The sequence below is a fragment of the Otolemur garnettii genome, unplaced genomic scaffold (assembly GCF_000181295.1).
Source record: "Otolemur garnettii isolate 467f Iridium unplaced genomic scaffold, OtoGar3 scaffold00031, whole genome shotgun sequence".
Taxonomy (NCBI): domain Eukaryota; kingdom Metazoa; phylum Chordata; class Mammalia; order Primates; family Galagidae; genus Otolemur; species Otolemur garnettii.
Window position 1 is genome coordinate 5,048,929 of NW_003852426.1, and position 25,787 is coordinate 5,074,715.

Consider the following 25,787-nt stretch of genomic DNA (forward strand, 5'->3'; position numbering starts at 1 on the left):
GCCTCCCAAGTAGCTGGGACCACAGGCGCTGGCCACAACACCCGGCTATTTTTTGGTTGCAGCCGTCATTGTAGTTTGGCGGGTCCGGGCTGGTGATTAGAACCCACCACCTTAGGTGTACGCGGCTGGCGCCTTAGCTGGTTGAGCTATAGGCGCCGAGCCTGATCATGTCTCTTTACGGGATTTCTTTTTTTTTTTTTCCTTTGGAGACAGAATGTCACTTTCACCTTTGGTAGAGTCCCTAGACTCAAGTGATCCTCTTGCCTCAGCCTTATTTTTACTGGACTTTTACTAGGTCCTATCTTCCCAGAGACAAATATCCCTCACTTCACAATCATGTCTTATTCATTTAATGTGTGGCCCAAGACAACTCTCTTTTTTTTTCTTTTTCTTTTTTTTTTTTTTGAGACAGAGTCTATGTCACCTTCAGTAGAGTGCTGTGGCGCTCTTGGGCTTAAGCGATTCTCTTGCCTCAGCTTCCCAAGTAGCTGGGACTACAGGCATCTGCCACAACACCTGGCTATTTTTTGTTGAAGCTGTCATTGTTGTTTAGCTGGCCCGGGCCGGGCTCAAACCCACTAGCCTTGGTGTATGTGGCTGGCGTCATAACCAAGCCTCAAAGACAATTCTTATTCCAATGTGGCCAAAAGAAGCCAAAAGGCTGGATACCCCGATCTAGACTTTCAAACTTCCTTTAATGATGGTGAATTAAGTAAAACATGCTGTGAAATTTTAGTTTTATGCATGATAGTATACTAAAAACTTGAGCAGGGGCAGCAAAAAGGACAGATAAATTTAAGGAAACATTGCTAAACTGAAGAAACTTCCAAGATGATAAGTTCATATGGCAAAGCAATATAGGTGGTCAGAGTCAAAGGAATAGCAGAGAAGTGCAATATTAATATATAAGTGAGGAAGTCACAGAGAACTAACCCCCACTTTTTTTAAAGCTAGGCCTATGTCACAAGCTAACTATCAGACTGACTACAAACACAGTCAGCTCTCTGTATTCATGGGTTCCATGTCTATGGATTCAACTAACCATAGAGCAAAAATGTTTTTTAAAAAATTCCATCTGTGGGCAGTGCCTGTGGCTCACTGAGTAGGGTGCCAACCGCATGTACCGAGAATGGCAGGTTCAAACTTAGCCCCAGCCAAACTGCAACTAAAAATAGCCGGGCATTGTGGCAGGCGCCTATAGTCCCAACTACTCAGGAGGCTGAGACAAGAGAATCACCTAAGCCCAGGAGCTGGAGGTTGCCCACTCTACTGAGGGCAGGAGAATGAGACTCTTCCTCTTAAAAAATTCCATCTGTAACCTGGATGGAAGTGGAACAAGCATCACAAGAATGGAGAACCAAGAATCCAATGTACTCAATTCTAATATGAAAGCAATAGATGATCTAATACAAAGTGGGGAGGTAGGAGAATTGGGGGGGTAGGGGAATGAGGAAGTAGGGAGGGGGATGTGGGGTCGCAGTGTATGGCACACCTCTTGAGGGTGGGACACAATTGTAAGAGGGACTTTACCTAACAAATGCAATGGGTATAACCTAATTCTTTGTAACTTCAATAAATCCCAAATAATAAAAAAGAAAAATTAAATCTGTACTGAATATGTATCACCTTTTCTTCCTTATATTCCTTAAACAATAGAGTATAACTACAGTTAGCCTTGAACAACATGGAGTTTGGGGTGCTGATCTCCCTATCTCTGCACACAGTTGAAAATCTAAATATAAATTCTGATTCCCCCAAAACTTAACTTCTAATAGTCTATGTTGACCTTTAGGCTACTGATGACCTAATAACATCAATAATTAACACATATTTTGTATGTGTAATTACATACTTTATTCTTATAATAAAGTAAACTCTGAGAAAAGAAAATGCTATTAAGAAAATCACAGCTCGGCGCCCATAGCACAGTAGTTAGGGCACCAGCCACGTACACCAAAGATGGTGGGTTCGAACCCGGCCCCCGGCCAGCTAAAAACAACGACAACTGCAACAAAAAAGAGCCGGGCGTGTGGTGGGTACCTGTAGTCCCGGCTACTTGGGAGGGTGGGGCAAGAGAATCACTTAAGCCCAAGAGTTTGAGGTTGCTGTGAGCTGTGTCACCACAACAGTCTACTGAGGGTGACATAGTGAGACTCTGTCTCAAAAAAAGAAAAGAAAAGAAAAGAAAATCATAAAGGGTCAGGCGCAGTGGCTCACGTCTGTAATCTTAACACTTTGGGAGGCCAAGCCAGGTGGATTGCTTGAGTTCAGGAGTTTGAGACCAGCCTGAACAAGACCAATGCTCCATCTTTATTAAAAAATAAGGGGAAAAACTTGCCCAGCATTGTGGCTGGTGCCTGTAGTCCCAGCTACTTAGGAGGGTGAGACAAGAAGATTGAATGAGTCCGGGGACGCTGTTTAGAGGCACTCAAAATGGTGCAGCGTTTGACGTACCGTCGTAGGCTTTCCTACAATACAGCCTCTAACAAAACCAGGCTGTCCCGAACCCCTGGTAACAGAATTGTTTACCTTTATACCAAGAAGGTTGGGAAAGCACCAAAATCAGCATGTGGCGTGTGCCCAGGCAGACTTCGAGGGGTTCGTGCTGTGAGACCTAAAGTTCTTATGAGGTTGTCTAAAACAAAAAAACATGTCAGCAGGGCCTATGGTGGTTCCATGTGTGCTAAATGTGTTCGTGACAGGATCAAACGTGCTTTCCTTATTGAGGAGCAGAAAATCGTTGTGAAAGTGTTGAAGGCACAAGCACAGAGTCAGAAAGCTAAATAAGAAAATGAAGCTTTTTTTGAGTAATAAAAATTAAGACTGAAAAAAAAAAAAAAGAAGATTGAATGAGCCCAAGAGTTTGAGGTTTCTGTGACCTATGGTGATGCCATAGCACTCTACCTAGGGTGATAGAGTGAGACTCTGTCAGAAAGGAAAGGAAAGGAAAGGAAAGGGAGGGAGGAAGGGAGGGACAATCATAAAGAGAAAATATATTTATTATTTATTATGTGGAAGTAGATCATCAGGAAGGACTTCATCCTCATTGTCTTCACACTGAATAGGCAGAGAAGGAAGTCTTGCTATTCAGACAGAGGTGGAGGAGGTGGAAGGGCAAGCAGGAGAGAGGCAGTCACACTAGGTACAACTCTTTTTTTTCTTCTTTTTTTTTTTAAGGTACAACTCTTATTGAAAAAAATACATATGTGAGTGGACCCATACAGCTCTAACCCATGTTAAAGGTTCACTATATTTACACAGCATTTATATTGTATAAGGTCTTACAAGCAATTTAGAGATGATTAAAGGACAGAGAAGGATGTGCAAACACTATGCCAAGGGACTTTAAGGATCTGCAGATTTGGGTATCTGTAGGGCAATGGTTCTCAACTTTCCTAATGCCGTGACCCTTTAATACAGTTCCTCATGTTGTGGTGACTCCCCCAACCATAAAATTATTTTCGTTGCTACTTCCTAACTGTAATTTTGCTACTGTTATGAATCTTAATGTAAATATCTGATATTAGGCGACCTTGTGAAAGGGTCATTGGACCCCCAAAGGGGTTGTGACCCATAGGTTGAGAACCACTGCTGTAGGGGGTCCTAGAACCAATTCCCAGTAAATACCAAGGAATGGCTACTCTCTATGCACATAATTTTCTCTTTCTGTTTTCAGATTACCATACCTTTGTGATAATACCCTTTGGCTGAGGTGAGAATGGGTAAAAGAAATGGAATTTAACAGATCAGAAGACAAAGTTTCAGACCCAGCTTCATTCTTTTTTTTCCCATGTCAGTCAGAATCCCTAGATGTCCTGGATTCAAATCTTACCATAAGCACCTGCACACATTAGGCAGGATGCAATTTGTTTGGACAAATCACTCAACTTTAGTTTTTTTCTCTCCTAGAAAATGTAGATAATAACAATTCCTATCTCACAGAATCTTGTGAGGATTGAATGAGGCAACACATACAAAATCCTCAGGACAGCCTGGAACACAGCAAGTATACAATCAACACTATCTATTCTTTCTATACACATGGATACACACATTTCTTCCCCCATGAAATGGTTTCAAATCATAAGTACTGCTTTATCTTGCTTTGATCAGATAAACATTTTCCTGTGTGAGTAATAATACACAGGACCCTGGTGGGGTCACCTCTATGGTTTATCTTACAAGGATACAAGTGAATCTTTCTAAAAGTAGAATATGAATGTCTTAACTCAATAAGAAAATGACATGAAGGCTATGTTAACCAGTTTGATAGGAGTATTTCAAAATGTATATGAAAACACCACACTGTACCCTGTGATTGCATTAATGTACACAGCTATGATTTAATAAAAAATAAATAAATAATACACAGAACCCTTGGTAAAGCTGCTGCAGGTAGTAATTAAGTATAGATTCCCATATTTTTATAGCAACGACCTTGCCATTCTGAGTACAGCTAAAATAATAAAAAACCCAACTGATGCAAAGGTAAGGCAGACATCTTCAAAATGGCTAGAAGCTAATGATATGGCCTGGCAGCTCTGCCCAAAGGGCATACTACATAAAGTTGTTAACTAGGCAAAACCAATCAGGTTCTCTCTTGGGAAGGCTGAATGTGAGACACACAGACAGAGCAACAAACAGGTGACCAAGGAGGAGAAACATAAAATGAAAGAGGTAAGCAGAAGCTAGGAGACTATGAAGAGATTAGAAAGGTAGGTCCTCTGGCTCGGCATCTGTAGCTCAGCAGCTAGGGTGCCAGCCACCCACACCAGAGCTGGAGGATTTGTTGTTTGGCTGCCAAACAACAATGACAACTACAACTAAAAAATAGCCGGGCGTTGTGGTGGATGCCTATAGTGCCAGCTACTTGGGAGGCCGAGGCAAGAGAATCACTTAAGCCCAAGAGTTTGCTATGAGCTGTGACACCACCACACTCTACTGAGGGCGACAAAATAAGACACTGTCTCAAAAAAAAAAGGTGGGTCCTCTACTGTGGGAGAGAAGGGCTGAGCCACTGGTGTACAACCAGGCTCCTTGACATACACTGCTTTTCCACTGTCATTCTACCTGCCACGAATGTTGCCTACCTGTGCACTGTGCTGGGACTATGTCATGTTATTCCTCACTTAACTGAGGGACCTAGAGAATATATCTATTTCTGATAACTTAAAAGGGCCAACTTCTACTGCATTTCTGTGGCTGCTCTAATAGTTAAGTCATTAATTGAAGCACTAATTTTACTAAACACTTCCTATGTACTGAGAACTGAGAATTTGACAGTGAGCAAGAAAGAACTGTACTTGACTACACAAGAGCATAAAGAGTATCACAAAAGACAGACAATTAAATAAGCAATATCAATAAAGCATGATAAACATCATGGTGCTAGAAGTATAGACTACAATGGAAATACACAATGATGATTCTACTAGGAGGAATTACCAAAACTTCATGAAGGAAATAATCTTTAGGTTGATATGCAAAATTTGCTAAGCATGACACACACTGGAAATTGTTCACTACACACCCATTCATCTCCTCTGAAATTATGGAGTCTTGACAGCAAAAGTGAATAGGGTCAGTGTTGTCCTATCAGGTCGCCCAAGAGTCCTAATTTATTTTTCTTTTTTTTTTTTGAGACAGAGTCTCAAGCTATTACCCCAAGGAGAGTGCCGTGGCATCACAGCTCAAAGCAATCTCTAACTCTTGGGCTCAAGCGAGCCTCCAATCTCCATTTTTTTTTTTCTATTTTTAGTAGGGGGGATATCTTGCTTTTGCTCAGGCAGTCTCAAACTCATGACCTCAAGGAATCTACCTGCCTCGACCTACCAGAGTGCTGGTATTACAGGCCTGAGCTACCTACCTTGCCTAGCCAAGAGTACTAATTTCATTTAACAGGAAGAATCAGTTTCTCTAGTGAAACTGATTCATCTTTCAGTCCTAGAAATATTTAGAATACAGAACTTTTAAGAGACTTAAACTCATTAATATTTTATATGTTTATGGTATTTATTAAGTATTATATTTATAACCACATCAATATTTTTTGTGTTAAGGAGACCAGATATGATTTTATTTTTATAAGAATGTCACTATACATTTAGTCTTGTAACCTAAAATATATAATTGAATCACTTACTTATGATTTGTGATTTTAAGTTGAAAATCTTTTTTTTTTTTTTTTTTTGAGACAGAGCCTCAAGCTGTTACCTGCGTAGAGTGCCATAGCAACACAGCTCACAGCAACCTCCAACTCCTGGGCTCAAGTGAGTCTCCTGCCTCTGCCTCCCAAGTAGCTGGGGATTACAGGTGCCCACCACAATGCCCAGCTATATTTTGGTTGCAGCCGTCATTGTTGTTTGGCAGGCCCGGGCTGGATTTGAACCCGCCAGCTCAGGTGTATGTGGCTGGTGCCTTAGCCTCTTGAGCCACAGGCGCCGAGCCTTAAGTTGAAAATCTTAATAGGCTCATATATATATATATATGAGAATATTTAAAGAATGTTAATGTAATTTTGGTATATGAGGTTCGCAGGACTCTTTTTAGGCTTTTCTATGTATTATAAAATTTTATATATTTCTTTGAAAATGTTATTACTTTAATTGACACATAATAATTGCACACATTTGTGGGGTACAGAGTAACATTTCCATACATGCATATAATGTATAATGATCAAATCATAGCAATTAGTGTATCTACCACCTCAAGGATTTATCATTTTATTATGTTGAGAACATTTAAAATCCTCTCTTATAACTATCTGAAAATACAGAAAATAAGGCCTGGCACAGTGGCTCATGCCTGTAATCCTAGCACTCTGGGAGGTCACGGTGGGTGGACTGCTAGATCTCAGGAGACCAGCCTGAGCAAGACCAAAACCCTGTCTCTACTAAAAATAGAAAAATAAGCTAGGCATGGTGGCAGGTACCTGTAGTCCCAACTACTCAGGAAGCTGAGGCATGAGGATCACTTGACCCCAAGTTTGAGGTTGCTGTGAGTAATGATTCCATGTTACTCTACCCAAGGTTTAAAAAAAAAAAAAAAAAAAAGATGAGGGAGGGAAAGCGGGAAAGAAGGAAGGAGGGAAGAAAGAGAGGGATGTTAAATATAGAGTTGCCTTATAGTAAAATAGAACACTAGAGCTTAGTCCTCCTTTCTAGCTCTAATTTTCTATCTGTTAATTGACCTCTCCCTATTCTTCCTTTCATCACCTGCTATATTCTTTTTTAAATTTTTTTTAGAGACAGTCTCACTTTACTGCCCTCACAGAAACCTCCAACTCCTGGGCTTTGGCGATTCTCTTGCTTCAGACTCCCAGGTAGCTGGGACTACATGTGCCCACCACAACACCCAGCTATTTTTTTGTTGCAGTTTGGCCGGGGCCGAGTTCGAACCTGCCACCCTCGGTATATGGGGCCAGCACCCTACCCACTGAGCCACAGGCACTACCCCACCTGCTATATTCTTACTTCTATGAAATCAACTTTTTTAGCTCCCACATGAGCAAAAACACATGGTGTTTAACTTTTTGTGTCTGGTTTACTTATTTCACTTAAGATAACGTCCCCTAAGTTTATCCATGTTTTTATAAATGACGGGATTTCATTCATTTTTATAGCTGAATAGTAATCCATTATGTATATATACCATGTTGTCTTTTTTCTTTTTCTTGTAAGACAATTCTTCCTCTGTCACCTGAGTTACAATGTAGTGGCAACATCACAGATCACTGCAATCTCAAATTCCTGGGCTTGAGTAATCCTCCTGCTTTAGTCATCTGAGTAGCTAGAACTAAAGGTGTATGCCACCACATCCAACTTTTTATTTATTATTTATTTACTAATTTAGTAGAGACGGAGATCTTGCTATTTTGCTCAGGATGGTCTTGAACTCCTAGCCTTAAGTGATCCTCTTGCCTTAGCCTCCCAAAGTGCTAGGATAACAGGAGTGAGCCACTGTGCCCATCTAGCATATTTTCTTTATCCATTCATCTGTTTGGTAAATACTTAGGTTGATGCTGTATCTTGGCCATTGGGAAAAATACTGCAATGAACATGAAAGTGTAGATACGGCTTTGATAAACTGATTTCCTTTTCTTTGGATATATATTTTGCAGTAGGACTGCTGGGTCATATGGCAGTTTTACTTTTAGCTTTTTGAGGAACTTCTATACTGTTTCCCATAATGGCTATACTAATTTGTATTCCTAATTTGTATACTATTTGTATATGAAGAGTTTCCTTTTCTCTGCATCCTTGCCAGTTATTATCTTTTGTCTTTTTGATAACAGCCATTCTAACTGGGGGAAAAATGATAGTTCATTATGGTTTTGATTTGCATTTTCCTGACAAATAGTGATGCTAGGCATTTTTTCATATACAGTTGACACTTGAATAACATGAATTTGAACTGCTCGGGTTCACTTATTCACAGATTTTCTTCTACTTCTACCATTCCTGAGATAGCAAGACAAACCCTTTCTCTTCCTCCTCAGGCTACCCAACGTTAAGATCATTATGATTCATTTCCACTTAAAGAATAATATTTTCTCTTTCTTACGATTTTCTTTAGCTTATTTTATTGTAAGAATACAGCATGTAATACAGAATATATACAAAATATGTGTTAACCATAAGGTAAGGCTTTTGGTCAACAGTGGGCAATTAGCAGTTACATTTTTGAAGAATCAAAATGTATACACACAGACATAAAAAAATTTATACACAGATTTCATGTTGGGAGGGGAAGAATGCCAGTCCCTAACCCCTAGATTGTTCAAGAGTCAACTGTACTTGTTGGTCATTCCTACCAAGCACAATTTTGAGAAATGCCTATGCAGATTATTTGCCCATTTTTAAATTTGATTATGTGGGGTTTTGCTGTTGAGTTCCTTGTATATTCTGGATAACAATCCCTTGTCAAATGAATACTTTGCAAATATTTTCTCCCATTCTATAAGTTGTCTACTGATTGTTTCCTTTGCTGTGCACCTTTTTAGTTGACACAAAACTATTTGCTCCTGAGGTCTTATCCATAAAAATCTTTGCCCAGACTAATGTCTGAAGAATTTCTCCCTACGTTTTTCACAAGAACTTTTAAAAGGAATTTATATATGTATATAAATATATACACATACATACATATATTTAAAGTCAGACAACTGAAGTTCATTAAAACTAATCAATTGCACTAAATTTATAAATGCAGTTAGAAACATCTGAAGGTCTTTAACTGGTAAAGAGGTATTACCAGAGATCCTTAAAAGTGACTATTAAAACATCTTACACATACAAATAGAAAAATCAGATATGAAAATGAAAGAACTGAATTTTAGGTGTATACTTTAAGGAAATCATAACATTTTGCAAACTAAATAAACCTGTACCTTTTTTTTCCCTTTTGAGACAGAGTCTTGCTCTGCCACCTGGCCTAGAATGCAATGGTGTTATTCATAGCTCACTGCAGTCTCAAACACCTACCACTCCTGGCTAATTTTTCTATTTTTTTCTTTCTTCTTTTTTGTTGAGACAGAGTCTTACTTTGTTGCCCTCATTGGCGTGCCATGGCATCACAGCTTACAGTGACCTCAAACTTCTGGGCTCAAGCAATCCTCTCACCTCAGACTCCCAAGTAGCTGGTACTATAGGTGTCCACCACAATACCTGGCTATTTTTAGAGATGGTCTCAGGCTGATCTGGAACTCCTGAGCTCAAGTGATCCACCCACCTTGGCCTCCCAGAGTGCTAGGACTGTAGGTGTGAGCCACTGCACCTGGATCAATTTTTCTGTTTCTTGTAGAGATAGGCTCTTAGTTTTGCTCTGGTTGGTCTTGAACTCTGGAGCTCAAGCAATCCTCCTACCTTGGCCTCCCACAGTGCTGAGACTATAGGCATGAGCTACTACCTGCAGCCTGGAACCTTATTCTGAAGTTCAAAGCAGTTCATAGATATTTCTTTATCTTCTCCATAATGACAGAATAAAGGACTGCAGGGGAAAATCTTGCTCAAAGTTAAGTAGGATTCTTTAGGGCTGAGAATTGCAGGCAGGGCTTAATTCCAAGATCAGGATTCCCTTCAAGACAGGAAGTAGGTAAAATACTAAACATATGAGGAATATAGTTTAATTATCTGTGCTGCATCTAGCATTTCCTTGTTGTACAGGCACTTAGTATTATTTACTCTATTCTCCATTTTACCTAGAAGGATGGTATATAATAATTTCCAGGAAAAAAGGAGTAAGCACAGTACCCTTTCCTTTCTTCACTGCATATCCTTTCCTTTTGCAACCATCTAATTTTCTACATCTTAGCTGCATTTGTATAACCCAGGGACAATTAAACTGTTAACACTCAAAAACAGAACAACAGAGATGACAACTAAAATTGGCTCTCCTAAGACAGACATTAAATCTAATCATACTCTACAAAAGTAGAGCTGTCAGATTCCAACCACAACTCCCCAAATCAAGTATTAAGTCTTTATAGAAGGTCTTTGAACTTTTTCCTTTCTCTCTACTCTAGAACCATTGCTCTATTTCTAGTCTTGCAATAATCTGCCTAAATCCACAACTGCATAGTATCTCTGCCAATCATCACCTTTGCCTTTCGGTATCTTAGAATCTATACGAGCCAAATGGATTTAAATAAAAATTATGCAGTTTAGGCTCACCAATTGAACCTATCACACTTATTTGAACAGTCAAATCTTTGTATTTTTCCAGAAAGAACCAGGCATGGGTTCTAGTTCCTTCAGGCCTAGGGAGGCAAGGTATAGAATTATATTTGCCCCTCAGAATGTACCTATTACTCATTCCCCATTATCCTAGGTCCAACAGGAAAGTGCAACACCAATTCTGCTCCAGAGTAAAGAAAAACTCATCACTACTTCATCACTCCTTTACTATCTCCCTACCTGGGGAAATCTTAGACAGGACCACTACCACATTATCTACTGCACGCCCAAAGTCCCTCCAACATGGAAGAATTTTAAATGAGCAGGTCTACAACCATCCATCCAAGTATCCTCCTTAGAAACTCATCCTTGTGCTATACTTGGATACTCTGCCAACACCCCCTAGCATGCTGTACCTTCCTTCTGATCTCAAATTTCACATTATAATCTTCCATTTACTCTGTATTTTCAGTGAGATGTTAAGCTCTTTGACTAAATTTATGTACCCCCAGCATGTGGCCAGTGCTTAGTGAAAGATGGATGGGCACTCAGTATCTGTTTCATAAACAGACACCTTCAATCAGTAAATAGCTATGAGGAAGGTAGAGATTCTGAACTGGATTCTGTCACAGCTTTACTCTCCCATGGAAACCAGATCTGTCTGATTAAATCACTAACACTCTCTCATGGGCCAAGAAGCACCCTTGTCTAGAGGGGGATGCCCTGCTAATACATTTCAACTCCTTGATAGGTTATAGCATGGCAAGGCAGAAAAGGATGACTAATGCAACTAAAGCACTTATTATTTACAGGGAATCAGGATTGGTTAGGATTCTTAACTGTAGACAACAGAATCCAACTAGATTAGTTTAAGAAAAGGATTTAAGGGATAAAAACAGTTTATAGAATCATTCAAAGAGTTCAAGAAACAGACTGGAAGCCAAGCCAAGACAAGGTTCCAGGTACAACTCCCCAAAACATTGCCAAACTGGGCTGACAAGGGAAGTGCTACCTCTGGGATGGATCAGGAAGCTGCCAATAAAAGCTATTAGCCAAAGCAGGAAGCCAACACTACAGCTGCCAATTCCAGAACCATATCTCCTGCCAAAATGTGTGCCACCAAAATGGATGGGGCCTGCTACACTCAGAACATCTTCGGCTTCTCTCCTTGTGACTAAAGCAGTCTTGTGCAAGTACTTTGTATTAGGCACACCTAAATCTCACCAAGGAGACTTAGTTGCATTCCTTACAAGAGTCTGGGAAAAGTACTTTTTAGCTTTCTAATTCTCTTCATGTCAGAAGGGGAATGGAATGGATGTGGGGAAAGCCAATCCAGAGTCTATCCCTCAAAAAATGTTTCTCTCCACAGCTCTATCAGGAGGAATTTTCAGAACACTCACTGTTAAGAATTCAACAGTCTAATACAGTAGGTTCTCAAAGGGTCCTATTAAAATCACATCTGATATGATAGGTCTAGATGGGGACCTGGGATCTTTCCATTTCTAACAAGCTCATGGCTGATGCTGATGTTGCTGGTCCACCACCCACACTCTAAAGAGCTTAAACCAGGGATTATGGTTCACCACTGTGTTTATAAATAAAGGTTTACTGGAACACAGCCAGGCCCATTTGCTTATGTAACGTATTGTCTATGGCTACTTTTGTCCTACAATGGCAGAGCTGAATAGTTGTGACAGACTGTATAACCTAAATAATGAATTTTTCCTACTCTAAAATTATACATTATCTATCCATTCTTTTACCTTACAGAATAAACATATATTTGGTATATCTCAATATAAGTTAAATTTTTCTTTTCTTTTCTTCTTTTTTTTTTTTTTTTTTTTTTTATGAGACAGAGTTTCACTATGTCGCCCTCGGTTGAGTGCTATGGCACCACAGCTCACAGCAACCTCAAACTCTTGGGCTTAAGCAATTCTCTTGCCTCAGCCTCCCAAGTAGCTGGGATTACAGGTGCTGACCACAACTCCTAGCTATTTTCCTGTTGCAGCTGTCGTTGCTGCTTAGCTAGCCTAAGCTAGGTTCCAACCCGCCAGCCTCAGTATATGTGGCCAACACTGTAACCACTGTGCTACAGGCACCGAGCCAATGTAAGTTAAATTTCTAACAAAATAAACTCTGAAGATTGTATCTTTTCCTCCTGGCCAAGCTTTTAAATTGCTTTACAAGGGTGTCCAATTTTTTTTTCTTTTCTGCAACACCGGAAGAGTAAGAGTTGTCTAGAACACAGAGTAAATATGGCAAAAACTAACAAAAGCTGATTTAGCAATAAATAAAAAGGTCTATGCATACTTTTCATGATATCCAACACCCCAGTAGCAAAAAGTCCTCACAAAATCAGCATGTGGCCCACAGGTTGGATCAGACACCCCTGCAAAAAGTCTAAGAGGCTTCTGAAAGTCAAATCCCAGAGGATGAAGACTCTAGTAGTTTAAATATGGAACCACTATCTCCTTTGCCAGGAATTAGTTTAAGCATGGGCATGTGAATCCCTCTAGAACACCAGACATATAGAGTCTGCTGAGGGAACTTCTAGGGAGGGTTTCTTCTTTCCCAAATAAAAAGAGAGCAATGAAATGAAATTGTGTGTCCTGCATCTGAAGAGAATGTGTGAGGATAAAGCTATGGTAGTCATCTCAGGACCATAAGGAGACAAGCCTGAAAATAAAAGCCAATGTACTAAAGACAGCAGAACAGAAAGATGGGGAGCACCTGGGCTCTTGATACTTGACTCCTTGTTATGTGATATAATAAATCTGATTTTTTTTTTTTTTTTTTGGAAACAGAGTCTCAATTTGTTGCCCTTAGTAGAGTGCCATGGTGTCATAGCTCACAGCAACCTCCAACTCCTGGACTCAACTGATCCTCTTATCTCAATCTCCCCAGTAGCTGGGACTATAGGTGCCTGCCACAATGCCCAGCTAGTTTTAGAGACAGGGTCTTGCTCTTGCTCAGGCTGGTCTAGAACTCCTGAACTCCAGCAATCTACACGTCTCATTTTCCCAGGATGGTAGGATTACAGGCATGAACCACTGCGCCCAGCAGTTAACCTGGTATTGAACAATATGTAGTATAACTTACAAAGGACAGCATTCTCATTTCATTCTCACACTCTCCTCTCATCTCTCCATGATGGGGTCAACAGGAAGGTATTCAAATGTTCAAGGAAGTTTAAAGTTATTTTCTCAGGTAACCCCTAGCACTCTGGGAGACCAAGGCAGGAGGATCACTTAAGCTCAGGAGCTTGAGACCAGACTGATCAAGAGTGAGACCCTGTCTCTACTAAAAACAGAAAACTTAGGGAAGCGTGGTGGCAGATACCTATAGCCCCAACTACTTTGAGAGGCTGAGGCAGGAGGATCACTAGAGCCCAGGAGTTTGAAGTTGCTGTGATCTAGGCTGAGGCCACGGCATTCAAGCCTGGGCAATAATAGTGAGACTGTCTAAAAATAATAATAATAATAATAAAAATAAAGTTATTTTTCTCATAGGTCACACAACTATTAACTGACAGTATCAGAAACCACGATTCCCATGTCAATGTTCTTTTTATCATACCCCTCTTGATTCCATCTGGTTCTACCCAGGTTAGCCTCTGTACCACCCACTGTAAGAATGTCTTCTCACACTGTCTTTGTCGATGTTTATCATTTCCCATGCTCATTTTGTTTTGTTTTGTTTTTTCAAGACAGAGTCTCACTTTGTTGCCCCCAGTAGAGTGCCAAGCATCATAGCTCACAGTAATTCAAACTCTTGGGCTCAAGTGATTCTCTTGCCTCAGCCCCCACAGTAGCTGGGATATAGGCACCCGCCACAATGCCCACTATTTTTAGAGAGGAGGTCTCGCTCTGGCTCAGGCTGATCTAGAACCTGTGAGCTCAAGCAATCCACCTGCCTTAGCCTCTCAGAGTACTAGAATCCCATGTTCATTTTGGGTATTTCTTCAGCATTTGCATTGTTCTAGCCATTGTTCCATCTATCAAAGAAGACAAGTATTAATTTTTTTCTGTTCATCTAGCTGTGTGCTAGGCACAAAAAAGGAGTATTTTAAACGGGAAGCAGGATTTTTGCCCTTATAGATTATAACTTAGTTATGAATACAAGATACATGATAAAATGAGAGTGACATTAGCCAATTTAAGTTTGTTTGAGTTCTGAGTGAGGAAAGAATCCTTTGGTTATTTCAAGGGTAAGAATAGTCTAAGACAAAGGTTCTCAACCTGTGGGTCGTGACCCACAGAAACTGTACTAAAATGCTACGGTATTAGGAAGGTTGAGAACCACTAGTCTAAGAGGACTATAGGATGAGCTTGATCCCCCCAAAACAAAGAAGTTAGACTTGTTCTAAGTGCTATTTCATATGCCCTTTGAATCAAGTCTTAAATCCCCTCAAGAACAAGAAAATGGATTTAAGAGCTGGCATGGTGCCTCACATCTGTAATCCTAGCTCTTTACAAGGCAAAGGCAGGAGGAACCCTTGAGCTCAGCAGTTCAAGACCAACCTGAGCAAGAGCCAAGCCCTGTCTCTACTAAAAATAGAATTAGCTGGGTATTGTGGCAGGCGCCCACAGTCCCACACAAGAGGACTGCTTGAGTCCAAGAGTTTGAGGTTGCTGTGAGCTATGATGCCATGGCATTCTACCCTGGGCAACAGAGTGAGATTATGTTTCAAAAAAGAAAAAAAAAAGGTACAATGGCTACAAAGAGCAGCCTCCTTGGTAGTGTATGCAGTCTGTTGCTTATATAGGTTGCTCTAAGGGACCTTGAAGGTATTCCTTTCCAACAGATGTGCATGTGTTTAGATCCTATGCTGTCCTCAATCTAGGCTCCAGACAGGTATGCATAGTGCCTTTGGAAAGTCCCAGGGCACTTTTAATCACATCCATCTGCACCAAATTACAAAACAAGGAGCATGTGATTGAGGCCTTACATACACAGGGCCAAGTTCAAGTTCCTTAGCTGCCAGAAGATTCATATCTACAAGAAGTGGGGCTTTATTAAATTTAACGCAGGTGTATTTGAAGACATGGTGGCTGAGAAGTGGCTCATCTCAGATGGCTGTGGGGTCAAATACATCCCCAATTGTGGCCCTTGGACAAGTGGTGGGCTCTGCTCTCATGAGGACTTAAACTGTGCTGCCTCTCATTTGTGCCTACCAATAACAAATCCTACCTCCTGTCCAAAAAAAAAAAAAAAAAAAAAAAATAGATTTAAAAATTATTACTTAGGAAGGTGCCTGTGGCTCAGTGAGTAGGGCGCCAGACCCATATATGGAGGGTGGTGGGTTCAAACCCGGCCGCCGGCAAACTGTGACAACAATAACAAAAAAAAAAGTATTACTTGTATGGTGAGGATAAGTAAATCAGGGCAATACAATTTACATCACCAGCTCAGCACCTATAGCTCAAGCAGCTAAGGCGCCAGCCACATATGCCAGAGCTGGTGAGTTCAAATCCAGCCCAGGCCTGCCAAACAACAATGACAGCTACAACCAGGCATTGTGGCAGGCACCTGTAGTCCCAGCTACTTGGGAGGCTGAGGCAAAAGAATTGCTTAAGCCCAAGGGTTGGAGGTTGCTATTAGCTATGATACCATAGCACTCTACCCAGGGCAACAGCTTGAGGCTCTGTCTAAAAAAAAAAAAAAAAATTTACATCATAAGTTATGAGAACTAAATGAGACAACAGAAGTAAGGCCAAGCAGAGCAGAACATCGCCGTAAGAGGCTATGGAGAAACATTAGTTATTCCTCCTGAGGGTCCACAACATTACTTCTTCTAACTATATTAGCTATATTCCTAAGTAGCCAGTAAGATAGTATGGTCCAGGTACTGAATACATATATGTCGAACATCATTTGACTAAATGTAAAAGATACTATTATCTCTCAAGTTGCACCATTACCAGCTTCTAGCTAACATAATTGTTGCTTTATTTACACCCATGGCTAAGACCCAGGAAGTACCGAAGAACAGGGGTCTCCTCCTCTGCATCCAACAGTAATGAAAATGAGCCATTTATACTAATGCAGACTGTTCCTCCTACTTCTTAGGACTCAGGAACTATTTAATTCTTGATCTTCTACTCCAGGTTACAGAGAAAGAGTTGGAAAAAATCCTTGAGAAGTCATAAAGGACTATCTAGCATAATTAGGTACACTCACCACCTCAAACTCTCTTCCTCCATCAAGCACCTGATAAACATTACCATGTCACTACTCAATCAACCCCTTTAATAAAGGAGGCATGTGGTAACCATTAAAATTTATCTTCTGTGATTATGTTTATTCCCAGAGTGGTGATAAATTAAAGAACTACACACATGGGACAAGTTCATGATTACAAGGTATAGAGCTGTGCCCTTTCTTTTCCATGCATACCTCTTCACAGACTTCACGGACTGCTGCCACACCTGGCTCCTCCTCAGGCTCCATGCCTCCTCCAGGGACAATCCATCGGTCTGGATGCCGACTACTGCTCACGAGTAGCACCTGAAGTCACAGAAGTCACATGGACGTTAAAAATTCAAAAAGACATATTCACACAAATTCAGGGTTTAAACATTATTTTTCAAACTAACAAGGACCCATTCCTTGTTTATACGATTCCAAATCACTTCTTATAAGGTAGCTTTCACTTCTATTTAAAAAAGACAATATGCTTAACAAAAACAGAGGGCATCTGAAGGCGTTGCCCTCTATCTTCTCCTCAGACTCCCCTCGGTCATTGGTCCTATCTATCTCCTCCTTGTTCCTTTCTCTTAAGCCCTTGAACACAGTCCTGACATGGTGACAAAGACTTTTTTTTTTTAATTTTTTTTTATTTCAACTTTATTACTTTGAAGGGTTTTTTTTTAATTTTTTTTTTTATTACTTCTTCCTCCTGTAGTGTTTTCTTGCCCCCCATGGAGCTGGAATCACAAGGTCTGGCTGTCTCGTTGTCCTGTTGTTGTTGTTGTTGTAGAGATGGGGTCTCACTCTGGCTCATTTGGCTCAGGGGGGTCTTGGCTGGTCTCGAACCTCTGAGCACAGGTGATCCACCCGCCTCGGCCTCCCATAGCACTGGGACTACAGGCGTGAGCCACCACGCCCGGCTGACAAAGACTTTTTTTAAAAAAAGACTGCCACTGATGAGCCTGTAAGTATTGAAAAAGCTGGCCAGAAAGAGGCCATTGGCCATGGTTGCCACGATGGCCCAACACTTTCTCTCCAAAGTCCTCACTCCTGTTTGTCCCGAAAGCAGGTTTTGGTTCAGTGCCTATAGCATAGTGGTTATGGTGCCAGCCACATACACTGAAGGTGGTGGGTTCAAGCCCGGCCTGGGCCAGCTAACCAACAATGACAACTGCAACATAAAATAGCCAGGTGTTGTGGTAGGCACCTGTGGTCCCAGCTGTTTGGGAGGCTAAGGCAAGAGAATTGCTTGAGCCCAAGAGTTTGAGGTTGCTGTGAGTTGTGACGCCACAGCACTCTGCCAAGGGTTGTCATGGTAAGACTCTGTCTCAAAAAAAAAAAAAAAAAGCAAGCAGGTTTCTGTAGTAATTCAGGTTGACAAAGGATTAGGACAGTAGGGGCTAGAAGTGACAGGTCTCCTGAAATACAGAAGGAAGAAGCTATAGAATATCCTAAAGGTCATCAAACATAGGAAAATTAATAAAATTATATACTTTTTTCTTTTTTATTCTTAATTTATTCCTAAGCCTCAGTGTTTAAAATTGTATACTTTATATTTTTATTTTTTATATTTATATATCAACACACAGAGAAACAATACATAAAATTCTGTAATGAATATTATGTAAATAAAGGTACACTTAGCTACAACTTCCTATTTGCCCTATGTACATACAGCAAACTTTGGGACGCCCATATAAGATGAAGTGACCAACAGAACATGGGAGTATGTTCCCCTGAATGTGGACTGAGTCAATGGTGGAGCACTCCAAAGAGAATATGAAGGAGTCAGCTTGGCGCCTGTGGCTCAAGCGGCTAAGGCGCCAGCCACATACACCTGAGCTGGCAGGTTCGAATCCAGCCTGGGCCCACCAAACAACAATGATGGCTGCAACCAAAAAACAGCCGGGCATTGTGGCGGGCACCTGTAGTCCCAGCTACTTGGGAGGCAGAGGCAGGAGACTCGCTTGAGCCCAGGAGTTGGAGGTTGTTGTGAGCTGTGATGCCACAGTACTCTACCCAGTGTGACAGCTTGAGGCTCTGTCTCAAAAAAAAAAAAAAGAATATGAAGGTGTGAGTGGAGAAGGGAACCAACAGGGAGGAGTTGGGAAGTCATCCTCTGAACATACGAATTTTTTTTTTTTTTTTTTTTTTTTTTAGAGACAGAGTCTCACTTATTGCCCTCAGTAGAATGCCGTGGCTCACAACCACCTCTAACTCCTGGGCTGGGGCAATTCTCTTGCCTCAGCCTCCTGAGAAGCTGGGACTACAGACGCCTAACACAATGCCCAGCTATTTTTTTGTTGCAGTTTGGCCAGGGCTTTGTTTGAACTCACCCCCTTGGTATATGGGGCCGGCGCCCTACCCACTGAGCCACAGGCCCTGCCCAGGAAGTCATTCTCTGAACATATGAATTTAAAGGTTCCATTGACATCTCACTAGATGTCTAATAAATATTTTTAGTGGGAAATATTTCTAGTGGGAATTCATATAATGTGAGACTAGAGCTAAGAAGAGGGAAAAAGACAGTGATCTGGGAAATAATGATCTCAGAATCTTCCAGCCAGAAGAAGACTTACATAAGGAAGAATACATACATTTGCAAATCTCCCTGGCCAGAGGAGATACCCCCATTCCCCTGCCCACTCTTTACACCCCTTGGTATCAGGCAAGTCTCTGTTCCTGCTGCCAGGGAGGTAGTGGGTGTAGACATTCCCCAGATATCTCAGGTTAAAGCTTTGGAATATTTTTCCTACAGAAATTAGATTATTTATGTGATAACCTATAATAAGGAAATCCTGATTTACAAACTAGATGGTTAGACATATTAATAGTTTCCAGAGAATCACATGCAATAACACACTTAATACAATGATCTTGATTCTAACAATGAATGCAATGCAATGTCCCTGACGTCCAATACTCCTCAGTTCTGCCGTTACTGCCAAAGGGTTTTGCTGGTACTCCAGATGGCAGAAGAGCTATACCTTATTACATCTGTGACATGCCCTCCAAATTGCTTCTGCAGATGAGTCCTTTCTAATAGCTTGTGTTCCTTCTTCAAAATTAGACCAACATAAAAATGAATAATTTTCTAAAGAAAAAAATCATTTTCTGTACTTGCTTGGATACAGATGAATGCACAATATTTTAAAGAACAGCTGCCACAAGTTCTTATGTACAATGATTCCATAAAATGTTTAAAGGACGAATAAAGCTGAGTATGAGCTAAAATAATCTGTTGAGAGTAAATTAATAATCAGAGGACCAAAAAGTAGTAGTTTCAGTTCCTAAACTTCTAAACCCATTTAATCTGTTTTTTAAACAGCTATTTTAAAAATTAAAACAAATTTTTTTTTTTACTACATGGCAGCTAAGAGAAAAAATTGCTAAGAGAGAGAATCACCAGATATAAACGGTCTATTTACAAAACGCCTTATAAACTGCTTCACATTACTTTTAACAAAAGAGGGCATTCCCTGCCTACTACAAAGAAACATTATATTGTGTTATGAACAGAAATTCTGAGAGTTTTTATCTTGGGAATAACAAGGTATTTTCAGAAAAACACAGAGAGGTAGTCACAGACACAAACTATTAAACACAGATAACAGATATCATTCTTAAGTATGAGTCCCCAAGGTATAGGGCATAATACTAGACAATGACTGCCTCTGCACAACACAACTGGTGGTGCTGATGTGTTTCACAGTAAAAACCTTTGTACAGCTTGAATGTTTATTTATTTTTTTGACACAGAGTCTCAAGCTGTCGCCCTAGGTAGAGTGTCATGGCATCATATCTCACAGCAACCTCCAACTTGGGCTCAAGTGATCCTCTGGCCTTTTTCTTTTTCTTCAGTTTTTGGCCAGGGCTGGGTTTGAACATGCCACCTCTGGCATTTGGGGCTGGCGCCCTACTCCTTTGAGCCACAGGCGCTGCCCCCAGTTTTTCTATTTTTATTAGAGACAGGGTCTCGCTTTTGCTCAAGCTGGTCTCGAACTTGTGAGCTCAAGCAATCCACCCACCTCAGCTTCCCAGAGTGCTAGGTTTATAGGCATGAGCCACTGTGCCCAACCCAGTGTAAATATTTTAGAATAAGCATTTAAGACTTTTATAATTAGCCAAGAATGCCAAGTATTATTTTCCAGGAAATTTCTGGAAGCCAAATGGAATGAATGACATATTTAGAATGCTCCAGTTTCTTGAGGTTATTCCAACAAATAAAACCCCCGTAACAGCATTCTTAACATCCATAAACTGCATTATTTACCCACACAATCTTAGAATGATAGAAATATACTATAAGATCCCCACTCATTAATATGTTGATTTTGTCAAACTTCAGACCAAAAAATGGCCTCCAAAATATAGGTTAAAAAAGAAGACATGCACTGAGGTAGGTATTCTGTCCTCAAATTAGCATCAATATATTAATCAGTTTAATTTAAGATGTCAAAGTTCAAGCCACAAATGTAAACTGTCGACTTTCAGAGGGGGAAAGATAATCAGGGGACTTGGGTTACAGGTCTGCCTCTAACAACAATAAGTTATGTTCTTACATCTCTCTAGATCTCAGCTTTTGGGTTTTAAATGAAGTGGCCTAAATCTAAATCTCCAAAATATTTTCAGCATTAATATTATGCCACACTGGCTCAGCGCCTGTGGCTCAAGCGGCTAACGCGCCAGCCACATACACCTAAGGTGGCGGGTTTGAATCCCCAGCCTGGACCCGCCAAACAACAATGATGGCTGCAACCAAAAAATGGCCAGGCATTATGGCGGGCGCCTGTAGTACCAGCTACTTGGGAGGCTGAGGCAGGAGACTCGCTTGAGCCCAGGAGTTGGAGGTTGCTGTGAGAGTGATGCCATGGCACTCTACCCAGGGGGATAGCTTGAGGCTCCGTCTCAAAAAAAAAAAAATATATTATGCCACACTGAATTAACACATATATGTGCTTATAACTCTGGCTCCTAATTCTACTCTGTTAAAAAAATCTATTTTTCAATTAGTACACCCTGAGTGTGTTCAAAAGGTACGAAAGGACACAGTGAAAAGCAAGTCTTTTCTCTCACTTATGTCCCCAGAGGAACTTCTTCTTGAGATATTCTATCATAGATATAAATAAATACATATTTATTCCTGTTCTGGATTCATATAAATGAAAAGATATGGTAATGACTAGGGACTTTATTATATGGTCACACCATAATTAATTTAATCAACAAAATGGACATTCTGGGCATTTAGAGATATCCTTCTGCTCTTAAAAACAATGCTACAGGCTCAGTGCCCATAGTACAGTGGTTACAGTGCTAGCCACATACACCGAGGCTAGAGAGTTTGAACCTGGCCCAGGCCTGGTAAATAACAATGACAACAGCAACCAAAAAATAGCCAGGCGTTGTAGTGGGCGCCTCTCAACTAGTTAGGAGGCTGAGGCAAGAAAATCGCTTAAACCCAAAAGTTTGAGGTTACTGTGAGCTGTGACACCATGGCACTCTACCAAGGGTGACAAAATCAGACAGTGTCTCAAAAAATAAAAGCAAAAAAGCAATGCTACGATAAACACACGAACCATTTTCCACATGTAAACCTACCGGTAGGTTCATACATTCACTCACTGACCGCCTACTTTATGCCAATCACTGTTCTAGGTGTTGCTAGTATTTCAATGAGCAAAACAAAGGCACTATTCTTGTGCAATATACAATCTAGCAGGAGAAGACAATAAACGAACAAAAATAATATCAAGTGACCATAGGTACTATAAATAAGGTTAAATATGGAGGCAGAAATTAACACAATACACTTTGAAAAAGATTGTGTAGGGTTAAGAGTGTCAGAGAAGGTCTCTCATGACAAATGGTACTTGAGTAGAGATTTAATCCAGATCAAAGTGAGGACACAAGCTTTGGCTTTCTCTAGGGAAAGGGTATTCCAAACACAAACATCCTCCTTAGGAAAGGTTCTGCCCCGAGGCAACAAGGTAACTGCACGGTCAGGAGTCCTCCAACTTTTTAAACAGGGGGCCAGTTCACTGTCCTTCATACTGTTGGAGGGCTGGAGTGCGGGCCCCAGGACAAGTCGGTGGCTAAGCAGGACAGGTAGTGGTGACAAAAACACCCAGCAGGCCAGATAAATGTCCTAGGCGGGCTGCATGTGGCCCGTAGGCCCTACTTTGAGGACACCTGGTCTAAGTAAAAAGGTCAGAGTGCCACGTAAGGCCTCAAAGAACAAGATAAAAAGATAAAGACTTGGGGTCTTACCCAAAAGAAAAGAACACCCCAAAGGAGTTTTGAGCAAACACCCAGGTATATATGTTTTAACAGTTACTCATGGTGTAGTGTAGTGAACAAACTGCAAGTAGACCAAGGATAGGATAGGAGACCAGGTAGGAGAGTATATAATATAATAGTCCAAGGAGAGAAATGGAGATGGCTTAGATTACAGGAGAGTCCATCAGCGCCATGCAAATTATTTGAGAGCTGTTTTTGTTTTTTTTTTCTCTCATCTGTAGTGTCAGATATCGCATAAAGTATGCACAGACCTTTCTTTTGTTCACTGGCTTTTGCTGGTGTTTGTGCATTTAATGTATGGCCCAAGACAACTCTCACTCTTCCAATGTGTAGCAAAAAGAAAAAAAAGTTGGACACCCCTGAGCCTTTGACTAATGAGGTAGCAGTGGGGCAAAGAGAAGAGATAACATGCCAACTCTACTTTCATGGCTAGAGCTAACAGAATTCCTGATGTGGGAAATGAGAAAAAGGAGGAAGCTAAAAATGACTTAAGTGCCTTGGTCTGGGCAAAAGGATGAAAGGGGAAGACAATGACAGGAGCAGGTCTGGAGGGGCATACTAGTTTAGTTTTCCACGTGTTAAGTATGAGGTATCTACTCAACACACAGTTGGAGAGATAAGTCTGCAGATCTATACAGAGGTCAGAGCTGTAGATTAACATTGGACTGTATGTGGAATTTAGGGCTAGATGAAATCACATAGAGAAGCAGTCTGGTTCACTAGTGACCTAAGACTTTACTGTTTTAAAGGATCCAAAAAAAAGGAGTCTGAGAAGAACAACTAATGAGGAAGAAAGAAAACCAAGAGTGGGGCATACAAGAAGCCAAGGAAGGCTTGGTGCCCATACCTCAGCGGTTAGGGTGCCAGCCACATGCACCAGTGCTGGCGGGTTCAAACCTGGTCCAGGCCTGCTAAACAACAACAACAAAATAACCAGGTGTTGTGGTGGGTGTCTGTAGTCCCAGCTACTCAGGAGGATGAGGCAAGAGAATCACTTAAGCCCAAGAGTTTGAGGTTACTGTGAGTTGTGATGTCACCGCGCTTTACTAAGGGTGAGATAGCAAAACTCTGTCTAAATAAATAAATAAATAAATAGCCTGGCACTGGGATAGGCGCCTGTAGTCCCAGCTACTTGGGAGGCTGGGGCAAGAGAATCTAAATAAATAAATAAATAAAATGGCCTGGCATTGTGGTAGGCGCCTATGGTTCCAGCCACTTGAGAGGCTGGGGCAAGAGAATTGCTTAAGCCCCAAAGTTTGAGGTTGCTGTGAGCTGTGATAACACAGCACTCTACTGGGGGCAAAGTAGTGAGACTCTATCTAAAAGAAAATAAATAAATAAAAGCCACCAAGCAAAATGTTTCATGGAGGAGGGAATGATCTACTAGGTTAAATGCTACTCAGAGGGCGGTGCCTGGTTCAAAGGAGTAGAGAGCCAGCCCCATATGCCAGAGGTGGTGGGTTCAAATCCAGCCCTGGCCAAAAACTGCAAAAAATAAATAAATAAATAAATAAATAAATGCTACTCAGAGGTCAAATAAGGTGAGAAATGAAAACTGACCCCTGGATTTGGCAACATGGAGGTGATTTGTACAATGATAAAGGTAGTTTCTTTATATAACCTAAGATAAGACCTGCTATGTCAAAGAAAAGCACATTTATAATTTAATAGATATTTATGCTTTGCTTTCCTTAGAGACTGTACAAGTTGATATGCTTACTAGCAGTATATGAGATTAACTATTCACATATAACTTTACCATATGGTATTATCCAACTTTCTGACATTTTGCCAATCTGACGGGTGAAGTATGACATCTCACTTTAATTTCAATTTGCATTTCTCTTATTATTAAAAGAAAGTACACCATCTTTCATGTATCTCTGTGGGCTAGTGTCAGAGCTCACTACAACTTCAAACTCCTAGGCTCAAGTGATCCTTATGCCTCAGCCTCCTAAGTAGCTAGAATTACAGGCCAGCACTCTTGGCTAGTTTTTATTTTTATTTTTTATTTTTTTGCAGTTTTGGCTGGGGCCGGGCTTGAATCTGCCACCCCCGGTATATGGGGCCAGTGCCCTACTCCTTGAGCCACAGGTGCCGCCCCACTTGGCTACTTTAAAAAAAAAAAATTGTAGAGGTAGGGTCTCACTACATTACCCAGGCTAGTCTCAAACTCCTAGCCTCAAAAGATCCTTCTGCCTCAGCCTCCCAAAGTGCTGGGATTACAGCCATAAGCTCCTATGCTGGTCCATGCATCATCTCTTAAAACTCATTTGTGTTTCTTTTTCATATCTTTTGCCTATTTTTCTATTGGATTATTATTAATCTTTTCCTTACAAATTTGGAAGAATTCTTTATAAATGTATATTAAGTAAATTAGTCTGTTGATAGTTTGTTGATGTGGCTTTATAGTGACTGAGCCATGAAGCACCAGCTTTCTTTTATTATGTAATCAATTTTATAATACTTTCTCTTCTGCCAGTCTGGTGACTGTTTAATGGCATTTAACTATTACCTTATTGTGCTTTGATCCCTAATGAAGTTAAGCATAAAAATGTTTTCCAGGCATTTAGGTTTCTACTTTTATCAAGGGCCGTATCTAGTCTTAGGCACATTTTT

The 25,787-nt window shown here is 40.7% G+C and overlaps 2 protein-coding genes and 1 pseudogene across 2 annotated transcripts in view; 2 read left to right on the forward strand and 1 right to left on the reverse strand.

Moving 5' to 3' along the window:
* The window catches only part of NUDT3 (nudix hydrolase 3), a 109,468-nt gene that overhangs the window by 43,540 nt on the left and 40,141 nt on the right, over positions 1–25,787 (reverse strand). Inside the window, exon 2 of the mRNA XM_012804703.2 lies at positions 17,076–17,186. Within this exon, the coding sequence (XP_012660157.1) occupies positions 17,076–17,186 (111 nt within the window). The remainder of the gene's footprint in view (positions 1–17,075; positions 17,187–25,787) is intronic.
* Positions 2,411–2,840, forward strand: LOC100945358 (60S ribosomal protein L34). Its single transcript, XM_003789111.2, has one exon. It carries the CDS (start codon positions 2,434–2,436, stop codon positions 2,785–2,787), a length of 354 nt encoding a protein of 117 aa, XP_003789159.1. The 5' UTR covers positions 2,411–2,433; the 3' UTR covers positions 2,788–2,840.
* On the forward strand, positions 15,311–15,472 carry LOC111725129 (annotated as a pseudogene).